Source organism: Macrotis lagotis, chromosome 1 (assembly GCF_037893015.1).
Source record: "Macrotis lagotis isolate mMagLag1 chromosome 1, bilby.v1.9.chrom.fasta, whole genome shotgun sequence".
Classification (NCBI taxonomy): Eukaryota; Metazoa; Chordata; class Mammalia; order Peramelemorphia; family Peramelidae; genus Macrotis; species Macrotis lagotis.
Genome location: NC_133658.1, coordinates 142,727,941 through 142,751,723, shown reverse-complemented (window position 1 = coordinate 142,751,723; position 23,783 = coordinate 142,727,941). Strand labels below are relative to the sequence as shown.

The following is a 23,783-nucleotide window of genomic DNA, read 5'->3' as shown; positions in this document are numbered from 1 at the left end:
CATCTCATTTGAACCTCCCAGCAAATGGGGAGGGTAGGCACTAAAATTTGAATTTGGCACATTAGGACACTAGCTATCAGAGGAGTTAAGCGGCTTGCTTCCACAATGCTAGTAAATACCAGGCCAGGATTAAAAGCCCAGGTCTTCTAACCACAAGTCTTATACTTTACCTCCTATAGCTAAATGTCTTTCAAAAAGATTGCAGGAGAGAGGTAAAGCTGTTAAGCTTTTGCTAAACCAGTCATGATAAATCTCAGATGCAATGGAAAAGTGGGGGAAAGCTTTGTTTTGGTGATAGGTTCTACTTGAATGATTTTTTTTCCTGCAGTCTCTTAGTCCCAGAGCCTTCTTTGTTTTCCCTCTAATATTGTTTCTTTTCGTTTTTCCTTTCAGGGAAGTGATGATGACATGGTGGATAAGAACAAGTGTTGTACCCTCTGCAACATGTCTTTTACATCAGCAGTGGTGGCTGACTCACATTATCAAGGAAAAATCCATGCCAAAAGGTTAAAATTATTGCTAGGAGAACAACCTCCAGTAAAGGCCACAGGTAGGTCTATGATTATCATTAGGAGATTTTTGGAAAAAGAACAATATGTACATTCATTCATTACACTCAGTATTCAAAAGATCAATTGGTTGAAGTTAGCAACTTAATGGTGGACCTTATTTAAAAAAATACTAAATGAATTTATAAGTGTCTAAGTCAAGAAACAAACTTAATTCATTCTTCTTACTGTCATAACAACCTTCAAAAATTGCAGAAATTCATTATTATTTTGGTTTGATTTTAATTCATAAATTAGCAGCCTATTTTAGCTCTCCTTTCACATCATAGGAAACAATGTGTATCTTAGAAAACTTGATAATTGGTAAAAACTCTAAATTTGGAGTCAGAAGATCACAGTTTGAATCCTAGCTTAGTCACTTAATGCCTATGTTATCTGACCCAAGTCAGTACACTTCCCTGGGACTCAGTTTCCTCATTTCTAAAATGAAGGGACAGACTTCTCAGATTTCTTTCAGCTCTATATCTATGACTCTTTAGACATAAGTGTCAATCTAATTTTTAGATTTTCCTTGATGGCTATGTATTTCTAAATATACCCCACATATAGGCATGTATGCCTTAATATGTAATTAATATAATTCCCATTTGTGACTTACAATGGTACATACTTTATTTTGAATTTTAGATTACTATAGTGCTTCAATAAATGTGAATTAATTGCCCTTCTGTTTGTGTTTGTGATTTTGACACAGTCATAAAAATTTATTTTCATATTTAAAAAGTAAAATATTATTGAAGCCTTATTTAGCTTTGACATAAGGGACAGAATTTTGAACTTTCAATCCAATCCAATGAGCCTTAATAAAACATCTACTTAATCTGCAAGACATTGTATGATGGGCATGAAAAGGAAAAAAAAAAGAATGTCACCCAATTTCAAGAAATTCACCTTCTACTTGAGGCAAACATATAAAAATATGCACAATAATTTGAGGAAGAACACTCACATTCAAGCTTCCCATATGAAATGACTCAAGAGCTGAATCTTAAAGGAAAATAGACAGACTTGAACATCAATCTTATCACTGACATATACCATCAATCAACTAAACAATAAATATTTATTAGCACCCCAACTATATTCCAGATGCTGTGCAAAGGATACAAAAAGAGACAAAAGCAGTATCTGTCTTGAAAGAGCTCACAATCTAATAGAATCTATACGACTCATTTAATTTCTCAGGGTTTCAGAAAACCTTCAAGAAAACTACCTACTACTTTTCTACTAAATCATAGAATTTTGATTTGTAACACTTATAAAGCCCCTACTGTGAGCTAAACTTTGTACTGCATGCTAAAGAGTCAAAGAACTGTCTCTGCTATCAAGGAGATTTATAGTCTAATATGGAGGGAATTCACATACTAGAAATTCTACAAACATAGAAAAATCAGGGATACTATACATATTTACCATATGCCTAATTATTAGCTCAGTATTGTGGATCCAGAATCAGACTATCAGTTCAGATCCCAGATCTTTCTCTTATTACCTAGGTACTCTTGGGCAAGTCATTTCCCATCCATGCTTGTACCTTAGTGTTACTAATTTAGCTTGGCTTAAATGACATCTGTAGTTTCTTCTACCTCAACATTTTATAAACTTAGGTAAATTCTTGTCCAATTCCATGGTTCTGTGAAATAATGCTTCTGCTGTGGGAATTTGAACAAAGTGGAATTGTTTTGTAATCCTCTAAAAAGGTAGGAAATATTTCATAATTATTGCTAGTGGCATGTTAGTTATCCTTACAGAGGAATTAAAGTTTAGCTTTACATTCTAGCTCACTGTCTAATGAGTTGTACATAAATCATCAGTGTAATTAAATGTCCATTTACTAGGGGAAAAAAGAACATAGATTTTTAGAGTCTAAGATTTTGATGGTGTTTTTTTCCCCTAACCAGTCTCTCTTTTAAGAAACTCTACCTTTTGCTGAAGGCAAACATGACAAATAGTTGTTCTCTGACCATGCCTAAAACTTTCTTGCCTCCGAGTCTTTTGTTTGCTCACTGTTTAATTATTTCATCTATTCATTCATCATGCATTTATTCATTATTTCCTTTATCCAGTCAGTCAACAAACATTTATTGAACACCTATTATGTGGAACCATGAGGCACTATGATAGATGTTAGAAATACAAACAAAAATAAAAAGCAATGCCTGCCTTCAAGGAGTTTACATTCTAATGAGAGAGAAGACATGCATACATCGTACAGAGTAAATGGAAGGTAACATTAGAAGGAATGAAACTAGAAATGAAGAGATCTCCTAGAAGAAGTGGTAATTGAATTAAATCTTAAATGAAATCAGAAATTCCAAGAATCAACAGTTTGGGAAGAAGATTATTCAATTATGGGAAATAGCCACTACAAAATCTTTGAGATGGTAGATGGAGGGTCTTGTGCAAGCAACAACAAACAGGTTAGTATGACTGAATTATATTAGATTTGTGAAAGGGAGTAAAATGTAAGAAGACTGAAAAAAGTACTTTATATTCAATACTTCAGGTAATAGGGAACCACCTAATTTATTGACTAAAGTATAATGAACTTGGGTCTATACTTTAGGAAAATTATATAAGAATCTGAAAGGAGGGTTAATTACAGGTGGAAAAAAATTGAGAGAGCGAGATCAATTAAAAGGCTATTGATGAAGTTCAGGTGAAAGGTGATGAGAGGACAAAAAATGATATAGGAGATTATAGAGAAAATATTATAAAATTTGACAATTGAATATGTGGGGTGAACAAGAAAGAGGATTCTAAGATGACAAAGAGTCAAACTTAGGCACCTGGAAGGATGGTGGTGTCCATAATTTTAATGGAGAAGTTCAGATGAGTATAGAGTTAGTGATAAATAATAATGAGGTTTGCTTTGGATATGTTGTGTTTAAGATGCTTTTATAGTACATCCAGTTTCAAAAGTCTAATAGCCTTTGGGTGACATAGGACTAGGTTCAGGATTGAAGTCAGGAATGGTAAATAGATATCAGAATCATCTGCATAAAGAAGATAATTGAATTCTTGGAAGCTGATGAGATCACCAAGTGAGAGAATATAGATATGTAGCATATTTTTTCTGATGCCACTGTCTCAGAGAGAGGCTGCTACTTCTCTTCTTTGTGGGGGGTGCAGTATCATTTCTACTGCTATTGATTCAATCTCCATTATATTTCTACAAATGTTTTCCATCAGGGACTAGACATTCATTTATTTTAACCAATTAATATCAGTTATCTTTTGCAAACATTACTTGCTTAGAAGATAAAACAAAATAAAAGTACTAATATTTTCCCCCAGTATGTCAGAGGTATACTCTGCCTTACATCATCTCAGGTTCTGTGTAGAATAGCCTCAGATTTGTAATTGGCATTGGGTTACATCAAGTTCAAATCCCAACATTGCTTCTGGATAAGTCCTCATCTTAGCTACTGCTGGACTAGGTTCGAAATTTGATTCTAATGCCCCTTGGAATTGATTGCAAAACTTGTCAAAGACTGAAGATTCCTGAACCTCAGCAATCTGATTTCAAAAGGTCATTGTCTCTAGATTCATCTTGCCTAAAACAAAAGAAAAATGCAAAGCAAAGATTCATATCCACAGAGCCACAAGCCCTCAGATGAAGAGGACCAGTCTTTCCCTTTCCAGTTTATCTTTCACCAAGAAAAACAAGAGAGAGAGAGAGGCAGGACTTCTCCTTGGCTAGTGTACTTTTAGTCAATCAAGAAGACTATTCTTCACTAGGTATTTGGTAGACTAGTAGTCATTATAAAATATCTGTGACTGTTCTAAAATCTTCAGAGCCAAGATATCCATTGTAAGCAATCACAAATCTCTGAGATGCAGATGAAGAATTGAAAGCAGTACCACTCTGTGTAAGTTCATAAAGACTGGGTTCAGTGGCCAGCCCTCCATTCAAAGAGAAAAAAGAGGAGACAGTTTCGGACAGGCCCTTAAAAACACCCAAAACACTTTTTTAAAATTTATTTTTAATTACCAAAAATATCTATTTTCCTCCCTCTTAAGTCCCCCATTAGGAAAAAAAAGAGATTCAAATTCTTATAATAAATGAATGCAGTCAAGCAAAACAAATTCCTTTGCTACATTGGTCATGTCTAAAAAGTATATGGTTCAATCTATACCCTGAGTTCATCAGTTTTGGGTTTATTTTGGGTTTTTAAATTTTGTTTTGTTTTGGTATCAGGAGGTGAGTTTGATCACAGGTTTCCTGCTGTGGGTCATGAATAATTTATTAGTATGACAGGTATAAAGAGTCATCAAAAGAAACTAAGAAGGGGTGGCTAGATGGTGCAGTGGATAGAGCACCAACCCTGGAGTCAGGAGTACCTGAGTTGAAATACAGCCTCAGACACTTAATAATAATTACCAAGCTGTGTGGCTTTGGGCAAGCCACTTAACCCCATTGCCTTGCAAAAACCTAAACAAAAAAAGAAACTATGAATAAGAAAAACAAAAACAAATAATTTTTTATACTTCATTTTCATACTTTGCATATGTAAAATTTAGAAATAAAAGCATTGTTTTATAAGCACAGGCTGAATAATAGCATGATACAATACTTTATATTTCTACATCACTTTTAATTTGACATTTTTTCTTCACAAAAATCCTGTGAAATGCTAGTACTAGTATTAGTATGCTCATTTTATAGATTGATCAAACTAAGGCATAGAAAATATGAGTGAAATGCTATGATTAACATGAACCCATCTGACAAAAGTTGTATCGTGCATCTTCAAAAGGTTTTTTAGCATGCACCAAAGAATCCACTTCATCAGATCTCTAAAGTAGACAATGGAAATCATGCCCTTTGTATATTTAACAAGCCCTTTTTGTTTTCTATGGCTAAACTCAACATTTATGCTAAGCTTGGATTTTGGAAGTAGTGAGAGAACAAGAAGAACAATGTCTTTGTTTATAGTCTCCATTAGCAAGTGCTAAAGTTATTATTTTTTTAAATTTCACTTCATGATAAAAATAGTTCTCTGTGAATTTAAATACAACCTCAAAACAACAAAATACCAGTTTGTTTTCATGAATTTAAACACCCTCAGAACTAGAAAACGTTCCCAGGGTAATGTGGGAGTTGCTGTCAATAAACTAAGTCTTATTTGAGTGTAACTGAAGCTCACAGTGCCCACACGTAGTCATCATCACAGAAATGGTTGAAGCACTCTACCTTAGTGACTTGGCCATCCCATCTGTAGCACTGCCCTTAGGTTTTGACAAATTTAAGAGATTATTCTATCTGTGTATTGACATTAACTGGATAAAATTTGATGCAGCAGACAACACATATTTGTTATATACCTACTATGTGCCAGAGACTGTTATTGAGCATTGAGCATACAAAGAAAGGTAAAAACAGTCCCTGTGTATCAACCCAACAAGCAAAGCCTTCATCTATGTCATACTATTGAATTCTTCTTCATGTACTACTGCAGAGGACCTGTGAACAAAGCTAATTCCTGATACCAAAACAAAACAAAAAACTCAATAACCCCAAACTAAAAATTGATAGTCTCAGGGTGTAGATTCCCCTTATATTATAGAACAGTCTACTGGAGGAGACAATATGAAAACAACTTTATACAAACAAGTTTTATGCAGGATAAAAAAAGTATAATCTGAAAGTAGAAGACACTAGCCTTAAAGGGAGGTCAGGAAAGACTTCTTTTAGGAAGTGGGGTTTTATCAGGGACTCGAATGTGAATCTCTGATTTAGCCAATGATAATGCCCAGACTGAGAGCTGAGTATTATTTAAAGTGATGATGCCAATGTCACTGTTATCAAAGAATATTTGGTGGGAATATAAAGAGTAAGAAGACTGAAAAAAGTAGGGATGGGGAAGAGCACCTGATGGAGGGTTTTAAATGCCAAATGAGAATTTTATATTTGATCCAAAAGTTCATAAGGAGCCACTGGAATTTATTGAGGGTGACATGATAAGATCTGCACTTTAGGAAGATCGCTTTGATAACTGAACTGAGGATGGACTAGATCAGTGGGAAAGAAAGGATGGAGCAGATTTAACAATTACCTTGTTGAGGCTACCATTGTCCCTTCCCCTCTGAGGCTTCCTATAGCCATCCTTTAAAAGAACTAGATTTAACTTCAAGGAAGATATTTGTAAGCTGGGCACAATACCACAGGACTCACTATATTGTCAGGGGGAGCCCAAGAGAGCCCATTGAAGACTTCCCTACTTGAGAGTAGTATAGCTCTTGGGAGATGGCATTCTAGGTTTGCCTATGTATTCCTATGTTGTATATCTCCCCATGAAAGTGCTTTGTATTGGACTGGGCTGTGTAATGCATGCTGCTGGAGATTTTCAGCATAATATAAACCAGAGGATTAGACTGCAATGATGTAATTTCAAAAGCACAGCAATGACTGTTTTGTGCTTAACCTTTTCTAAGTCTTACCACATTTTTCTGGGCAAAAGAGACAGGATCATAGCAGTCAGAATTCTTAGGACCTGAAATTCTATGCATCGGGAGAGAGAGAAATTCTGTAAAGCTCCAGACCCAGATATCTACTGCTGCAGTGAGAAGGTGGGGGTGGGGAATGGAACAGAGGAAGTGATGAGCACTCGATGCTACAAGCAGATTCTTAGAAGACTTTATTTCCATGGTTCTACTCTAATTCGGATCCCATTCTTCTTGTCTGGTTTATTGCAATAGCCTCTTTACTAGTCTCCCAGGTTCCAAATTTGCCACCTCCCCCCCAAACTCTTTTTCATCTTAGACATTATTGATATTTTTCTCCAGAGAATAACTGACCTTATCATTTTTTACAAAAAAATAAAAAAAGAATAAAAAATTAAGAAGTCCCTTGATGCTTACTCCATTGATAATAGAGATTTTAAAGGCAGCTGGGTAGAATAGTGGATAGAGTGCCAGCCCCGGAGTCAGAAGAACTGGGGTGTAAATCTGGCCTTAAGCATTAATTAACTGTAGAACCCTGAGCAAAATACTTAACCCTAATTGGAGAGAGAGAGAGAGCGAGCGAGCACTTTTCACCTGGCACTCAAAACCTGGTTCCATTTTACCTTGATATGTTTATCTCCCCAAAACATAATCTTGATTTAGGGTACATTTCCAGAATATGATTCACTCATTTCCTCTCCTGAGTCCTTATTACTGTTGTTCATCTTTTCATTCAACAGTAAAATTAATTAAAAATCTACTGCTGTGGATAATGCCATGCTAAGCACTGAAGGAAACACAAACAGATATAAATGGACAATATGGCAAAGATACTGGAATGGTTTGCCATTTCTTTCTCCAGTGGATTAAGGCAAATGATTTGTCCAGGGTCACACAGCTAGTAGGTAGTTGTGCCTGGAGAGCACACAGATCTTCCTAATCCCAAAACCAGACTCTATCCCCTGTGCCACCTAAACTGACATAAATAGAACTAAGGCACAATCCCTATAGTCTATACTTTAGTCATTACTCCCTCTTCTATTACATGTTGAAAAAAATCTAACTATATTTAAATGCCAACATTATTACCACCTTCTCTATAAAAATGTTTCTTGACTACATGTGATCTAATGTAATTCTGGAAACTACCTTTATACCTGCTTTAATGCATTTACCATTTTCTGATTTATTGTTAATTGAATTTTTGCCTCAGCCCTCTTTATTAAATTATAAGAACTTTAAGGACAGGAGCCTTATCTAAGTCATTTTTCATTCCCTTTTTTATCTTATATAGAGTCAATCAACAACTATTTATTAAGTACTAACTACACATCAGACACTGTCCTAAATACCAGGGAAAAAAGAAAGATAAAAATAGGTCCCCCCTCCCAAGGAACTGAGATTCTAATGGAGAGAGTAAATAGCTTATGTACATGGAAATAGTTGGTGAAAATGTATCTTGGAGGGAGGAGACTAGTACAGTGCTGAGAGATCTCTTATAGGAGGCAGAATCTGTCCTGAGGCTAAAGAAAACTAGTGTGACTGGATTATAGAGTATGTTGAGGAAATAAAGGGTGAGAAGAAGGTCTGAGGATTTTATATTTAATCTTATAGGATACAGAAAGTCCCTGAAATTTATTAAGTAAAAGGTTTACATAGTCAATCTTGAACTGTAAGAAAATCACTTCAACTACTAAATGGAGGATTGATTACAGTGTAGAGAGACTTGAAGAAGACCAATTAGAAAACTATTGCAATATACATTACATTAGGTAATGAGAAACTGGAAGAAAGTGGTGGTTGTGTAAATGGAAAGAACACTAGTAGACCATAAATATTTGTTGAATTGAAGACATTCAACCATCATGCAGTTTTTATATGATGAGAATGGGAGAGTTAGAGTAGGTTGTGTGCTTTTCCTCTTCCATGAGTCATGGGACATTTTTTGACCTCTGACATCTCTTCCCCTTATGTTCCACTTTTAGATTGCTCTTGCTATTAATTTAACCAAAGAGGTCCCATGGAAAATGACTATCCTTATGCCTCCCTTCCTTCTTGGTCTGCACTGACTGAACATTTTCAAATGGATTAATGCACATTCAAACTAACCCCAATAGGTTCAATGCAAGAACCAAGACTCTTGTCTTGTGCAAAGACTGGAATTCACTCTGTCCAGATGAAACTTTCTTAAGATAATGTGTAGTAGGGGCGGCTAGGTGATGCAGTGAATAGAGCACCGGCCCTGGAGTCAGGAGTCTCTGAGTTCAGATCCAGCCTCATACACTTAATAATTACCTAGCTGTGTGGTGTTGGGCAAGCCACTTAACCCCATTTTCCTTGCAAAAGAAACCTAAAAAAATAATGTGTAGTGGTTTGGTATTTTCTTCCTGAAGTATTTCACCCTTCATTGAGATACTGCAGCAGCCCCCGAGTGGCTGCAGGGATTCTAAAAGATCCCAACCACAAAGCCTTTGTGATCACCTCTAGGTATATTAGTATGACCTTGGGAAAAAGAGAATTGGGCAACTCACTATTTTATCTAATCATTGCTCATTGTTTATATTATTAAAAAGAAAAGAAGAATAGTAGAAGGAGAAGGAAAGAAGGGAAGAAGTAAAAAGGAAGTTAGGGAAGGAAAGGGAAAGAAAAGAAAGAAAAGAGAAGGGAAGGGGTGGGTTGAAGTGATTTTCTTACAGTTCAGGATTTACCATGTAAACCTGTTTACTTAATAAATTCCAAGGGAGTAAACTCTAAGCTTAAATATAAAATCCTCAGTTTGGCATTGAAAGCCTCTTCAGCCCAGGGCTTCTTCTCACCCTTTACTTCCCTCAACACACTCTGCCATACAGTCACACTAGTTTTCTTCAGCCTCAGGACAGATTCTGCCTCCAACATTAGATCTCAGTATTACACTAGTCTCTTCCCTCCAAGATAAATTTCCTCCAACTATTTCTATGTACATGAATTAAATTTGTTGAGACAAGCATGTTTTTCTCTCTTAGCTACTACTTATATTGCCTCTCCATAGAAAACAGGTTTTTTAACTGAAGTAATCATGGGGTAGGCATAGATTGAGCACAGATCACTGCTTTTCTGAGCTACTCCATCTGATGAGGGTGAACAGTTGGAAGATGTGAATCCCTCATACACGGAAGTTGCACTTGATCAACCAGACCTTCCTGTAATATTTGTTTCTATTGTCTTTTCCCCTTCCTATTGATACATGGTTACTAGGTTCTCAGAAAGGCTGGCAGATCTTAGCAAACAAAGGCTGTCTGATGATTCCCGACATCCCATCAAAATCTGAGATTCTGTAATTCTATGATACTAGTCATAAATCAAACATCAGAGCCTGTTCTCTAAAAAGCAGGCTGATTTAATCTTCCTTGGGAACCTCTCATTAATCTTTGTGGCTCATTATGCATCCACCCAGGGTTTTTCCAGGGCACATAAGAATCTGGCTCATGTCTCTTAAAGGATTCTTTACAGACAGTCAACAACATTTAGTAAATGGTTAGTTTGTTTCGGACAGTCTGCTAAGGTCTGGAGCGTCAAAGACAAGCCAAAAATCCCACAAAAAATCTCCCCCACCAAAGAAAGGATATTCTTTGCCTTCAAGGAAGGCAGTAATATGGGTGAAGACAAGGCAGTATATAAAAATTGACTGAGTGTGTGTGTGTGTGTGTGTGTGTGTGTGTGTGTGTGTGTTTGTGTGTGTGTATGTATGTGTGTGTGTCAGGAGAAGGAAGTATAGTTTGAAGATACTCAAATGAAAGCTCAGTGGTAAGGGTTAAGAGAATCAAAAGTACAATTGAGAGAATAAATCAAGACCTGATTGGACCTGTCCCTAAAATAGAGGCCCTGGAAGAAAATGGATTTGGGATGACAGAAAGATGTTTCAAACTGAGAACTCAAGAGCTGAGGGAGTTCCAAGGTGAGAAGGCAGCTGATTCTTAGTGGTGAGGACCCTACAGATATAAAGTCTCATAAAAATTACCTATAGAACAGTTTTAGCAAAATCAGTGAGATAAGATTTACAGCAATATTAGAATTAGACCCTCTGTATTTTGATCTCCATTTCCTTGCCCTGAGAAATTCAGACCTAGTCCTCATAAAACCCCATAGAACAACACTTAGTTTTTAGGAAAATGTTGAATATTATTCCTAGCTGCATGCACTGAGATTAAGAACTTGGTGAAGGGATAATTTCTTCACTCCATAACTTGCCTGGAGACCCCAGGACTCTGTTCATTTCCTTACCCCAATGTCAAACACAGCCACAATTATTCCTGCATATTCTTTTGATCTGCATCCCACTCATCTTAGTCCAACAGTTTTTACAGTACTCTGAAGAGTACTAGGGGCTGTAAATTCTTTGTCTTGGTGCTTCTTATCTTTTACCAGTCTGTCTTATATGGTCACTTCCCTTAGCTGCTTCCATATTCCTTATGATGCTTCTGCCCAGATACTCCATCTTGATATATTATTTGATATGGACTTATAACTTTCTTTTATACTTTTCTTTCTTATATCCTTAACTAATAAAATCACATTCCTAAATACATACACACACAAAGTTTTACTCATTGATCCTAATTTCCCCTCTGGGTAAAATTAGTAGATTAAATCAAATCCTGCAGCTATTATAATGATTGATAGATGAACAGAGCCACATAACAAATATTCAGTTATCTGAAGATAACTAGCCCCTCATCCCCACCCCAACCTTCTCTTACCCGGGTCTTTCAATGATTTCTCTAATGATGGAGTCTCTAGTTGGCTTACTTGGCTCCTTATGTCTTAGAGAATTAGTGTCTCATATCCATTATCTCTTATGAAACTGATGGACATGAACATCTCTTGAATATTAATAATGATTAAAAATGTGGGGCAGCATGGTGTCATGGTAACAGAGCAGTGATTTAGGAGTTAGGAATCAGTTGACTTCAGTTCTAATCCCAAGCTTCCCATTAATGAGTTGTATGATTTGGTATAAGTCACTTGTCATAGCTGGGCCTAAGGTTTGTCATTTGTAAGATAAGCCAATTGGTTTAGGTGAACACATCAAATCAAAATTTAGAATTAAAAGGGAATTTATTCATTTCATCAAGGAAGAAACTGAGACAGAGAAAAGTGGAGGAAGCCCTTTCAATTTCTAGGATCTCAAAGGTCCTTCCTTGGTCAATGAGTCTATGAAAAGGGAAGGGATAAAGGTAACAAAATTCTGTTGAAATCCTCTTCATACTTATTTATTATTCCCTGAACTTAATCTTGTGCCTTAAGGTTTTTTTTTATTTCTTTCATTTAAAAAAAAATATTCCTTAGAGAGCTAAAATCCTAACTCAGTCTTGTTTACCTGATGAGACTTGACAAAGGTCACAAACCAAAATATCCTGCCTTCAGAATGGTAGTTTTTTCCCCCTTCCTTTTATAGCTAGTGAACCCCTACAAATAAGATAATAGGAATATGAATGAGACTGAAGTCTCATTCAAAACCCTGCAGAGTAATATAAGCTATCATGAGAACATCAAAGATATGGAATCTTTCAAAATAATATATTAGAATATTTCTTGGTGAAGATGTGTTTGTGAATTATTTAAGGTAAAAAACTGCAGCAACAGAGAAGCAGTGGGTATTCTCCACTTCTCACTCATTAATTATTAATACAATTTTAAGATTAGACATACTCAGGCTGGTTAGGCATTATTTTTAGGATTAGCAAGACTATGCTTCTACAATTTACTATGAGTCATATATGAGTTCCTTTAAATAGATACATTCTCTTAAGCCAAAGAATAGTGTTAATAGATATGAAACCTCCTCACCCCCTACCAAACATCTAATTCTCTTTACTGTTAATAAGATCTCAAATTTGACCAGTAATCATGCTCAAATTCCCCTTTGTACAGTAACTATGACTTATGAGTACCAGGGATTGAGAATTGACTAATTTGTTGTATGTATGCATAGTACATAATTAAGAATGGAAATATTTATAGTTTTATTTCCCAGTCAAGTTTCTTCATTGTTTATTTAATTTTCAGTTAAAAGAAGAGGATAATTCACTTTAGAAGCCTTGTAATGCCTGACCTTCCATTTTATTATAAGGCAGTTTCTCTCCTCCAGTAATTTTTTAAAAAAATTGTTCTATGGCTTATTTTGAATGCATCTAAATGGTAATTGTTCTGTATCTATTATTTTATTAATATTTGTTGAAATTTGTTAACATTACTACTAAGTAAAAATTCTAATTTAAATCTTATTAGAGTTTACAAAATGCTTTATGCATGTCATATGATCACAGTAGCTCTGTAAGGCCTGTATAATATCAGAATCCCTATTTTACAACTGAAGTGACTAGTTTAGGGTTACAAACTAAGTAAGCATCTTAGGCAGAGTTTGAAGTCAGATATATTCCCTTTATGAATTAGCTGCTTCTATTCAATAAGCTCCAGTTGCTTCCTAATACTCTCCAAATCAAATATAAGGTACTAAATTTGGCCCTTCTAAACTTTCCAGCTATCTTACACTTAACTTCTCTCTCTACTTACTCTATCTAATCTGTCTTACTACTTCATGGCTTCCCCTTGAATTTAATTTCATTTTCAAGGTTCTCTCTAGGTACATTGGTATAGTTATCCTCTATACCCATATAAACATCAGTTCTTCCAGTCCTACCAAATATACTGCATATATAAGGTATTGATATTTTCAAGGCATTGTGCTAGGTTTACTAGGGATAAAAAACATAATGATAAATATTCAGCACTGTATTAGAGGATCTTTATGAGTTTCTGTGTTCAATTGTTTTGGCAGTAAGGCTCTCTGAATTTGGCTAGAATGGTTTTCTTATAGTAGACATACAATCCATTAAGTTGCTTCTCCAAGTGTTTTCACCTCGAGAGGACTTGATAGATCTTTTGATTCTCTGCCAGACCCTTTGAAAAACTAGAATGACTGGGAAACACATGGGACACTAGAAAAATAATCCCACCAAGGTGACTGTGTTCAAATCACTTAACTTCCCTAGTCTTTAAATTCTTCATCTGCAAAATAGAAATCAGTAATTTGTAAAACTGTCATTATAGGAACATCCTTCACACAACAATCAAAATTAATTAATTATGGATTAATCAAAATTAATTTTTTCAGGGAATTCTTTTTCAGCATTTTTAAAGCATTCTGAAGATTCTTGGACATTACAGAGCTAGTTGACTTGGTTGAAGCTATCTGCACATGTCAAAATTGAAGTATCAAAAGAGTGATTGCTTTCTCAGGGAGCAAATCACTTAGAACTCTATGAATGTCACCAAGAAGGCTCGGGACAATATTTGATATGACTTGATTGAGTCAGGAATTTATAAATTAATATTTTGAGGTAAGAGCAGTGAACAAAGAGAAAATGTCCATGTAAGGGAAGATGGGGTCTTACACTGTTTATCATCTGCAAATGTGTTTAATGGGCATTCTTCTTCTCTTGGAATTCTGTTACACTTCAACTTATTTCCTTTCTCCTTTCCTGATGGAGCTGAGAGAGACAGAGGGAGCTTCAGAGCTTCACTATAAATTTTCATGCTAGGCACAGAAATGCTTATTTGAGTTCTATATTGAATTAATAAAGATCAGGGTATTCTGGATCTGTTTGAAAGTTACATAAATCCAAATTTTGCATAATGCATGCATTCAAAGTTCAAACAGTGATACCATTTGCATATAAGGTTTTATATGCCTCTGCAGTTCTATAGCCAGATGAGAGTTATTTGGGTTCTTCTGGGATAATCTCTCTAGATCCTTGTTCTGATGATTGTAAATAACAGTCTGTTTGTCAAACAGGCAGATCTACATAGTAATAAGATTTATTGTAAGAAAAGATACATCCTGCAGTATTCCCTCACACACAAATTCATACTTTCTGATGATAATTTTTCCTACTCTGATAGTTACTGAACATACCAGGTATTTCTGACAGGAGGAGTCTTGAAGACTCTGAGATCATAATTATTCCTCTTTCAGACTTCATTCTTTTCTTCTTGAGCCTATAATAATCCCAACGTCCCATGTTCAAAGCCTTGGAATTATCTTTGATTTTCAGCTCTCCCTTATTTCTCATAGCCAATCATTTGTAATATACTATCAATTCAATTGGTGCAATACCTCTTGTATTCTCTCCTCTCTATTTTTCCTGCAATCACTCTTGTAAAGTTGTTACTACTAATCTCCTGTATCATTACCAAAGTCCTTCCACTCTATCATTTATATGCCTGCCAGAATATTCTTTCTTAGACATAGTTCTAGCCATGCCATTCTGCTAAAAGTGAAAATATAAATGAACAAACAAAAAAACAAAATAAAAACACAAATATAAAAATGAACCTTCAGTGATTCCCCATTGCTAACTGGATACTGAGTTGATTAGACCCTTCCACGGCTTTGCCTTGATAACCTTATGCTATTTTATTACCCTCCACACTTCAGCTAAACTAGTGTACTCTCTGTATCCTGAGTGAATATGAACCTACCTATTTCTGTAACTTTATTATTTTTTGTCTGGATTGCTTTCTCTTCCATTTTTCAGCTGCTGGATTCCTATCCAGTCTTTAAAGCTCATTTTAATGAAGACCTTCTCTATGAAAACTTCCTTGAATTTCATGTTTGATTAATTATCTTTTACCCTATATCTTCTATAACAGAATATGCTTTATATCTACCCTGTCTACTACTATTCCTATTCCTACTAGCTAGATTGCATTTATAAGGCACTTTCTGGTTTGCAAAGTGCTTTACAAATATTATCCTAACAACAATCTTGGAGGGAATTGCCATCATTTTACAGAAGAGGAAATAGAGGTAAATAGGAGTTAAATGACTTATCCAAAGCCACACAACTATTAGGTATATGAGGCAACATTTGAAGTCAGGTCTTTCTGACTTCAGGTTCATTTATCTAACCATTAGACTACCTAGCTAGCATCAAAAGCGTGTTCAGCTGGGCCCATGAAGACTAATATATTACAGTGCTTTTGCCTCACAGAGCATATTTTTGTTGTGGAAACCATTCATTTGTAATAAGGAGACTAGCTTTTATTGTAATAACCTTGACTCCAAAGGGTATCTCAATAACCTTGCACTTTCCCTGCATTTTATACATACTTGTGGATTTGTTAAATTCCCACTCTGGTACTACTAGGACTTATTTTAACTATGCGTTATAGATAGGCCCTCCCCCAAAAGAAGGGAGTTGCAAGATATTCAATGTTCAATAGGAATCAGGAAATCTATTTTGTTAATATACAAGTGTGAGTTATTCCTACTTACAAGAAATGCTAAGCATAGAAAACTCACACTTGTATATTAACAAAATAGGAATCAATAACAACTTAGAATTACTGTTTCAATCATCAGGGAGTTTTATAATTAAACACAATGTAGTTGTAGTCCTCTTATTTTTCATCTTGGATCTACACTGTCTAAACCTTTCCTCCTGGAAAGTTCTTTGGTGAAATGACCAGGTTTGATCCATTCTTCTTGTTGTGTTCAACCTAGCTTTTATAGAAGGTTTACTTGCCTTCAGTCTCTTCCTGTTGATGCCATAGTCATCAGCTTCTCTCAGTGAACCCAGGATTTGAAGTCTATACATATCCACACAAAGAACCTATTTAAGAAAAGAAAAAGAGAAATGACTAACAGGATCCCAGTTTATTAAGCTTAATTCATGATTCATATTGGGATGGGTTGAGGGGTGAGGAATTTAGAAAAGAGATCTTCCTACCCACCCTTCTTCCAGTTAAAACAAAAACTGTCCTTCAACCAACCACACAGGAGAGAGTCAAAATTGAGACAGATGAATAGGCAGGACTTTCTCTTTTGTGCATCTCTTGGTACATTAGATTCTTCTATCTTCACAACCAATGGAGGGGGTGGTCTCACCACCTCATAATATAAAGCCTTCAGCAATTAATCACACATAGTTGTAAGTAGGCTATCCACAGCTTTTATGTGACCTTTAGGAGTGAGAAATAATGACTGAGCATGATCTGTGATGGAGGGAGGAAGATTAAATGAGGCTGAAGCAAAGCTACCAATTTGTTGCTGAATTCATCTCTTTGTTCTTTATTCCTCTACCAGAGTAAGATCTATGAAAGTATGCAATTAAATTCTTTTACACTCCTAGTACCTAACACAGTGCTCTGCACATTAGATATCTGATAAATGTTTGAGAAAAGTGAAAACACTTGGATTGTTTGACTGGTGATTCAATGGATTTTATTTTTTACAAATAAATTAAAATAATTCATGATCTCTCCATACAAGTTCTCCTCTGATACTCATCACAGCAGTTAATAAATAAAAATTTATTAAGGGTCTACTATGTTCTAGACTCTCTGCTAAGCAATAGACCACAAAGAGAGGCAAAAGTCAGCCTCTTCCCTCAAGGAATTCACAATCTAAAGGGCTGAATCTGAATTTGCCCTTTTAAAGACAAGGCTCCACATGAAGAGGAGTTCATCTCCAGAAGGACCATCATCAGCTGAAGAATTTTAGTCACAACAAAATCAAGCATAAAGTTTTTCAATTCACAATAGTAGAGGAAGAACCACCACCAATGCAATCACTTGTCCTGGAAAGTATTAGGGTGTAATCAATCTTTTGTATGATTCACTGGGCCTGATCAAATGGCTAAGCAGTTAAAGGTAAATGGAATCTCTAAGGCCCTCCAATCTTCTAAAATCATTTGAGGCCTAGTTAGAGGATCTGATCCAGGTAACTATGTTTTCCTTCTAAGTTTATGGACAGCAACACAAGATTTTATCAGTGAGACAGCTTAGCATAAGCATGTTTTAACAATCTTTGTGGATCACATGCTTATCTTTAACTTTTTGGTGATTGAATTTTACAAAAAAAACCTGTTAATCTCAACAGTTTTCATGATATAGTTATGCTTCAAATTCAGAAATTTCTCTTCATTATTTTTGGTGATAATAGTTATGGAGTGATAAAATAATTAGTTTCCTCTGGTTACTAGGGCTCCCTCAGTGCTCATCATAAGATTAAAATTGTCATTGGATCTGTAAACAAAATGCTTAACATAATTCAATTATTCAATCATTCAAGAAACATCTATGACTTGAGGTGGCTGAGATAGGCATTCTTTGTACACTACCAATTTATAGGAAAAGTGTCTAATAAACAAATATTACTTCATTTTATAAAAGAAACAACTAAATTATCCTTCAAATAGTATTTTTTCTAATGCTAAACTTCTAATTCAAATATTATTTGGGGGTTACATACTTTATGACATTTCAGATTTGAACATCCTACTTCATGCTGATACAGAAATAATTTATAATGATCTTAGTGATTACTTGAACTCTCACAGGTGTTTCCATTATCATTTCTATGCAGAATATACCCATATCTCCAAAACTAACTCTAATTCCTAGTTTGTGCTTGAGAACTGCATCATCAATTACTTGTTAGACATTTTCAAGTTGGTGTCTTGCATATATCTCAAAATTCAACATATTTGAGACAGATAATCATTTTTTTCTTCCCTCCCTCCAATCCCAACTATTTCTCTAATATTCTTGTTTCTGCTAGCACAATGACTGGAAGATAATGAAATAGTTTTGATTGATGGATTGAACCGATTCTGTTGAGATTACCATTTCAAGTATCCGGGCTCACAATCTAAGATTTATTTTTAACTTTTCATTCTCTCTCATCCTACCCCACTCATCAACTAGTTGCCAAGTCTTAATGACTATTGATAGTCATCGATACAGCATCTCTCATATCCATTCCTCTCCACTCATGCCACATTAATTCAAGCCCTCATCACTTCAGATCTGGACAATTATAATTGACCTCTCAATGGTCTCCCTGCCTAAAGTGTCTTTCCTATCCAATCATGCTACACATAGTTAGCAAAGGAATAATCTTCAATTACAAGTCTGAATATATATCTCTTGATCAAAAATATTTATTGCCTTTTATTGAATAGATTAACATACAAATTTTCTGTTAAATCTCTTCACAATATTACTTTACAAGTAATCACATTTTCTTCCATGCCTTTCATAATCCAGTCAAATCGACCCTCTTGCTCATATACCATATTCATCTTTCATCTCCATGCCTTTTGATAGGCTAGCCCCCAAGCTCACATTCACCTCTTAAAGCACCTAGTTTCATTCAAAGCTTAATTCAAGTACCACCTTCTACATGATTTTTTTCTAATCCCCCCCCAAGATATTAGTATTAGTATTAGTATTCCTCTTAAGTTGCTTATATAGTTCAAATACTTAAAGGATCAAATGAGAAAACATATATAGATATAGATATAGATATAGATATATATATATATATAGACACACATATGGAAAGAGGGAGAATACTTTTTAGTATTTAAAGTATTGAATTAATGTGATTATTGTCATTATTAGAATGTTGTTTTCCCTATAAAATGTAAACCCTTTTAGGTAGGTATGTTTCACTTTTATTTTTGTATACCAGGGATTCTTTGTGACCTTAATTGGGGTTTTCTTGACAAAGATACTAGACTGGTTTCCAGTTCATTTTCCAGATGAGGACACTGAGGCAAACAGGATTAAGTGACTTGTCTAGTATGACATAGCTAGAAAGTTTGGGAGGCTGAATTTGAACTCAAGAAGATGAGTTTTCCTGAATCAAGGTCTGGCATTCTATTCATTTCACTATCTAAATGCCCAAAATTAAACTGCAGATCAGCAAAACATCTAAAATTTCATCTGTGCCCTTGTTAGATTAAATTCATTGGGCTATCAGTGGCTCAAAGAACAATAATTAGGAATCAGAGAAAATAAAGGAGATTCAAGGGGAGAAGTCAATTTTTCAAAGTGAGAGGTTTTCATGAGTAATGATTTTTTCAGTGATCAGTAAAAAATTGATACTGATCCCCAGAGCTTTTAGTACTAATCTCTAGGAAATGGAAAACTAAAGGGAAGTCAATCTGCAATGTTTTATTTGTTCCCTCCTCCCCCCATTCAATGAGATATTTTGCTATATTTCTCCTGGTTAATTATGCTAGGATTACTGTGACTTGCTATTCACTGGCATCTTCATTCTGTTTTCCTTTCAGAAGAGGAGCTGAAACTATAATTCTAGGCTCTTTCTTTTTCAATTTAGTAAAAGAACTGAGAACATTGATTAGGGAGGCCAGGCACTAACTTTGCTGCATGCCAATTGAGAATAACCTGCCAGTGGAGAGCAACCATTATGGTACATAATGGTTGGTTTATTGAATAAACATTTATTAAGTACCTAATATATGCTGGGCATGAGATAGAGGTCAGTGAAGAGAGAAATGATCCAGACACCAGTAAGACCTACATTCAAATTCTGACAATGACACATATATACTTGAGACCACAGACAGTCAATGACTTTTCATAGACTTAAGGTTATTCTCTAGAACTAAAAATTGATTGTGTATTTGTGGAGAATGCATGGGGTGGCTAGGTGGTGCAGTGGATAGAGCACCAGCCCTGGAGTCAGCAGTACCTGAGTTCAAATCCAGCCTCAGATATTTAATAATTACCTAGCTGTGTGGCCTTGGGCAAGCCACTTAACCCCAATTGCCTTGCAAAAAAAAAAAAAACTAAAAAAAAGGGAAAAAAAGAGAATACACAAAATATTTCCTATCCCAATGAAATTAGAAGCCTAAAATATCCCCCCTCCCTCTCTTTCTCCTTTTTCTCTCTTTCCCTCCCTCTCTCATTTTTCTCTTTCTCCCAGTGTTTCTCTTCTCTCTGTTTCTCAGTCTATCTACTTTGTCTTTCTCCCTTTCTGTCTCCATTTTTGTCTCTTTCTCTCTGTTTCTATCTGTTCTGTGATCTTTAGGAGGGAGGGAAGGAGAGGAGGAGGGATAGAATTTGCAACTCAAAACTTTATAAACAACATGTTAAAATTGCTTTACATGTAATTTACATGTAATTGGGAGAATTAAAAAATTGAAAAATAAATTAGAATACAATTATATACAGAGAAAATTTGAGAGAGTGATGAGAGCTCTAGGGAAGAGAGGAATCATGTTGTGTTGAGTACAATCAAAAAAAGTTTCTTATGGAGGTCATGGTACTTGAATTTTGATGTAAGTAGATGGAAATGAGGTTATGTGCTCCAGAGCCTGGATCTGGCCAACCTGTATGAAGTGTGAGACAGGCACACTGAAATCTGGAAAGACTAGTTGTACAGTTTGCAGAAGTACTAGAAAGTACAATATTTAGTTATAAATCAGTTCTGGGGAATTAGCTGTGAATGAATACACAGCATTTTGAAGGACTTCTTCCTTACAGAAGACATTTTATGCTTTTACATGGAGCTACAGCAAACATCACTAATATCACTAGAAAATGGAGTAAGGACTTCTAAGTGTAGCTCTCAGAAGTGGGAAGATGGGGGTCTTCAGAAGAAGAGGGTACTCAAAAGCTTGAAGGAATGATTGCTATTGTACTGCCAGCTGCTGAGATCACTTACTCAAAAAGACAAGCATGGGGTAAAAGGAATACTGAAATTTCCTAATTAATTATGTTTTGATTGGTACAAGCTGATAATCACTGATTCTCTTAATTTGATTTTGAGTCAACAGTGATATAGAACCCATAGTACCTGGACCTTTTTTCATCTCATACATGCTAATCTCATCAATTAAGGATTTTAGTTACCATTTGGAAGGTAGGGAACATTTTAGTTTTTAGTTTTGGAATTATCAGAAAAATGTAAGAAAAAGAAATGAGAAGAAAGGAGGGAGAGAGGGAGAGAGGAAGAAAAAGGAGGAAGGGATAGAGAGAAAGAGAAAGATTGAATTGTGCTTGAAAGTGTGTATGTCTGTTTATATATTTGTCCTTTCTAGATTCTTTTCAAATATAATGGACTAATTCACTGGTAAGGAGGGGAAAACACATAAAATGTTTAATGTGCTTACCTGTGCTAGCCTAGCATTTAAGAATGTTTAATCATCTCAATGACAGAAGAGGACAGAGGAATGCAAAAATATTGTGTAGACCAAATCCCCCCAAAAAATTCTAAGGAAGAATTACCTCTAAACAACTCTAAACAGAGGAAAGTCCATTTTATTTAAGGGCACCCCAGTACATTAATAACCTTCACATTCTATACACCTCTCTCAGAGCCAGAAAACCTCAGAGGAATGGTGGAGTAGAGGAAAGAGTGCCAACCTTGGAGTCAGAAATACTGGTTTCAGCAGCTGACACTGTCATTTAGTAGTTATGTGGTTATGGATAAATCACCTAGCCATTCTGAATCTCAGCCTCCTTAACAGGAGAACAGAGATAATGATACCTACATTGCCTATTTCACAGGATTATTACAAGTTATTTAAACTCCAAAATGATGGATGGATGAAAAATGAGGGGATAAATAGTCAACTCTTTAAGGGGCCATTATGTTCCAGGAATAATTCTAAGTGCATAGATAGATAGACAGAAAGATATCTAATCAGTGGCCAAATCTTGCTTCCAGAGTCTATCTCCCATTTCATTTTTTTCCTCTCTGTAGATACCAACCCTTGTTGGGGTAGTTAGGCATCTATGCATTTAAGGTGGCACAGACTATAGAATAGTGAATCAGGAGACAGGAAGATGTATGTTCAAATCTGATCTCATGTAATGACTATTTGACACTGACTAAAGCACTTAACTGCCACTAGCTTTAGTTTCCACAATTCTAAAATGGAAATAATAATAGTATCTCTGTTATAAGGTTGTTGTGAGTATAAAAATGAGATTCAACTTTTTTTTTAGGTTTTTGCAAGGCATACGGGGTTAAATGGCTTGCCCAAGGCCACAAAGCTAGGTAATTATTAAGTGTCTGAGACTGGATTTGAACCCAGGTACTCCTGACTCCAGGGCCAGTGCTTTAACCACTGTGCCACCTAGCAGCCCTGAGATTCAACTTTTAAAACACTTTGCAATCCTTAATTCACTATCTGAATGTTAGCTTTTGTTATTACCACACCTTGACTAGACTATTGCAATAGCTTCTTAATTAGTCTCCATCTCTCTTTTTCTCCCTCTGTCTGTCTGTCTCTGTCTCTGTCTCTGTCTCTGTGTCTCTGTGTCTCTCTCTGTCTCTCTCTCTCTGTCTCTGTCTCTCTTGCTGTCTCTATCTCTGTGTCTCTGTGTCTGTCTCTCTGAATCTCTCTGTCTTTCTGTCTCTGTATCTCTGTCTCTCTCTGTCTATCTCTGTCTCTGTGTTTCTCTGTCTCTGTGTTTCTGTCTTGCTCTTTGTCACTCTATTTTTCTGTTTGTCTTTACATATATCTTTATGTACATATTCATACACACACACATATATATATATTTTTTCATATAAACACTTAATCTTGCAGTGACCTTGGCAATATTCTAAACTGATTTATATTGGTAGAGGGAGTTCCCCTTATTGATAAAACTTTGTCTCCATGTCCCCTCCTCCCGAAGGACATCTATATTTATATGGAAACATTTCCTTATCTAATTTAAAGCCTTATTTGCCAGTTTTAGTTTCTCTTATTCTTTCTTCAGTAGATAGATAGAGAGTGAGTGACTGGCTCTCATCCAAATACCATAATCCTCCATGTACTTGAGATGTTATGAAGTTGCACTTTTACTTTATATCTCTTGGCTTCATAATTCCAAATCTTTTAACCTTTACTCAAAAGTTTTTTAAAAAAATAAACTCTCTCCACAATAGTCCTCTTCATTCTCTCAGTTATTTCAAAGAAA

At 35.5% G+C, this 23,783-nt stretch overlaps 1 protein-coding gene and 1 long non-coding RNA gene across 5 annotated transcripts in view; one reads left to right on the top strand and one right to left on the bottom strand.

Annotated features, from left to right (window-relative positions):
* Nucleotides 1-399: 399 nt before the first annotated feature.
* Nucleotides 400-23,783, top strand: part of ZMAT4 (zinc finger matrin-type 4) — a 218,418-nt gene continuing 195,034 nt past the window's right edge. For both annotated transcript variants that reach the window (XM_074208992.1, XM_074208991.1), the window contains exon 1: nt 400-550. In XM_074208992.1, the coding sequence (XP_074065093.1) occupies nt 409-550 (142 nt within the window). In that variant the 5' untranslated portion in view covers nt 400-408. The remainder of the gene's footprint in view (nt 551-23,783) is intronic.
* The window catches only part of LOC141504179 (uncharacterized), a 452,895-nt gene continuing 445,586 nt past the window's right edge, over nt 16,475-23,783 (bottom strand). The window contains exon 6 of one of the 3 annotated variants that reach the window (XR_012473241.1): nt 16,475-16,669. This is a non-coding gene — a long non-coding RNA (uncharacterized LOC141504179). The remainder of the gene's footprint in view (nt 16,670-23,783) is intronic. The other 2 variants (XR_012473239.1, XR_012473240.1) reach the window with 2 other exon arrangements.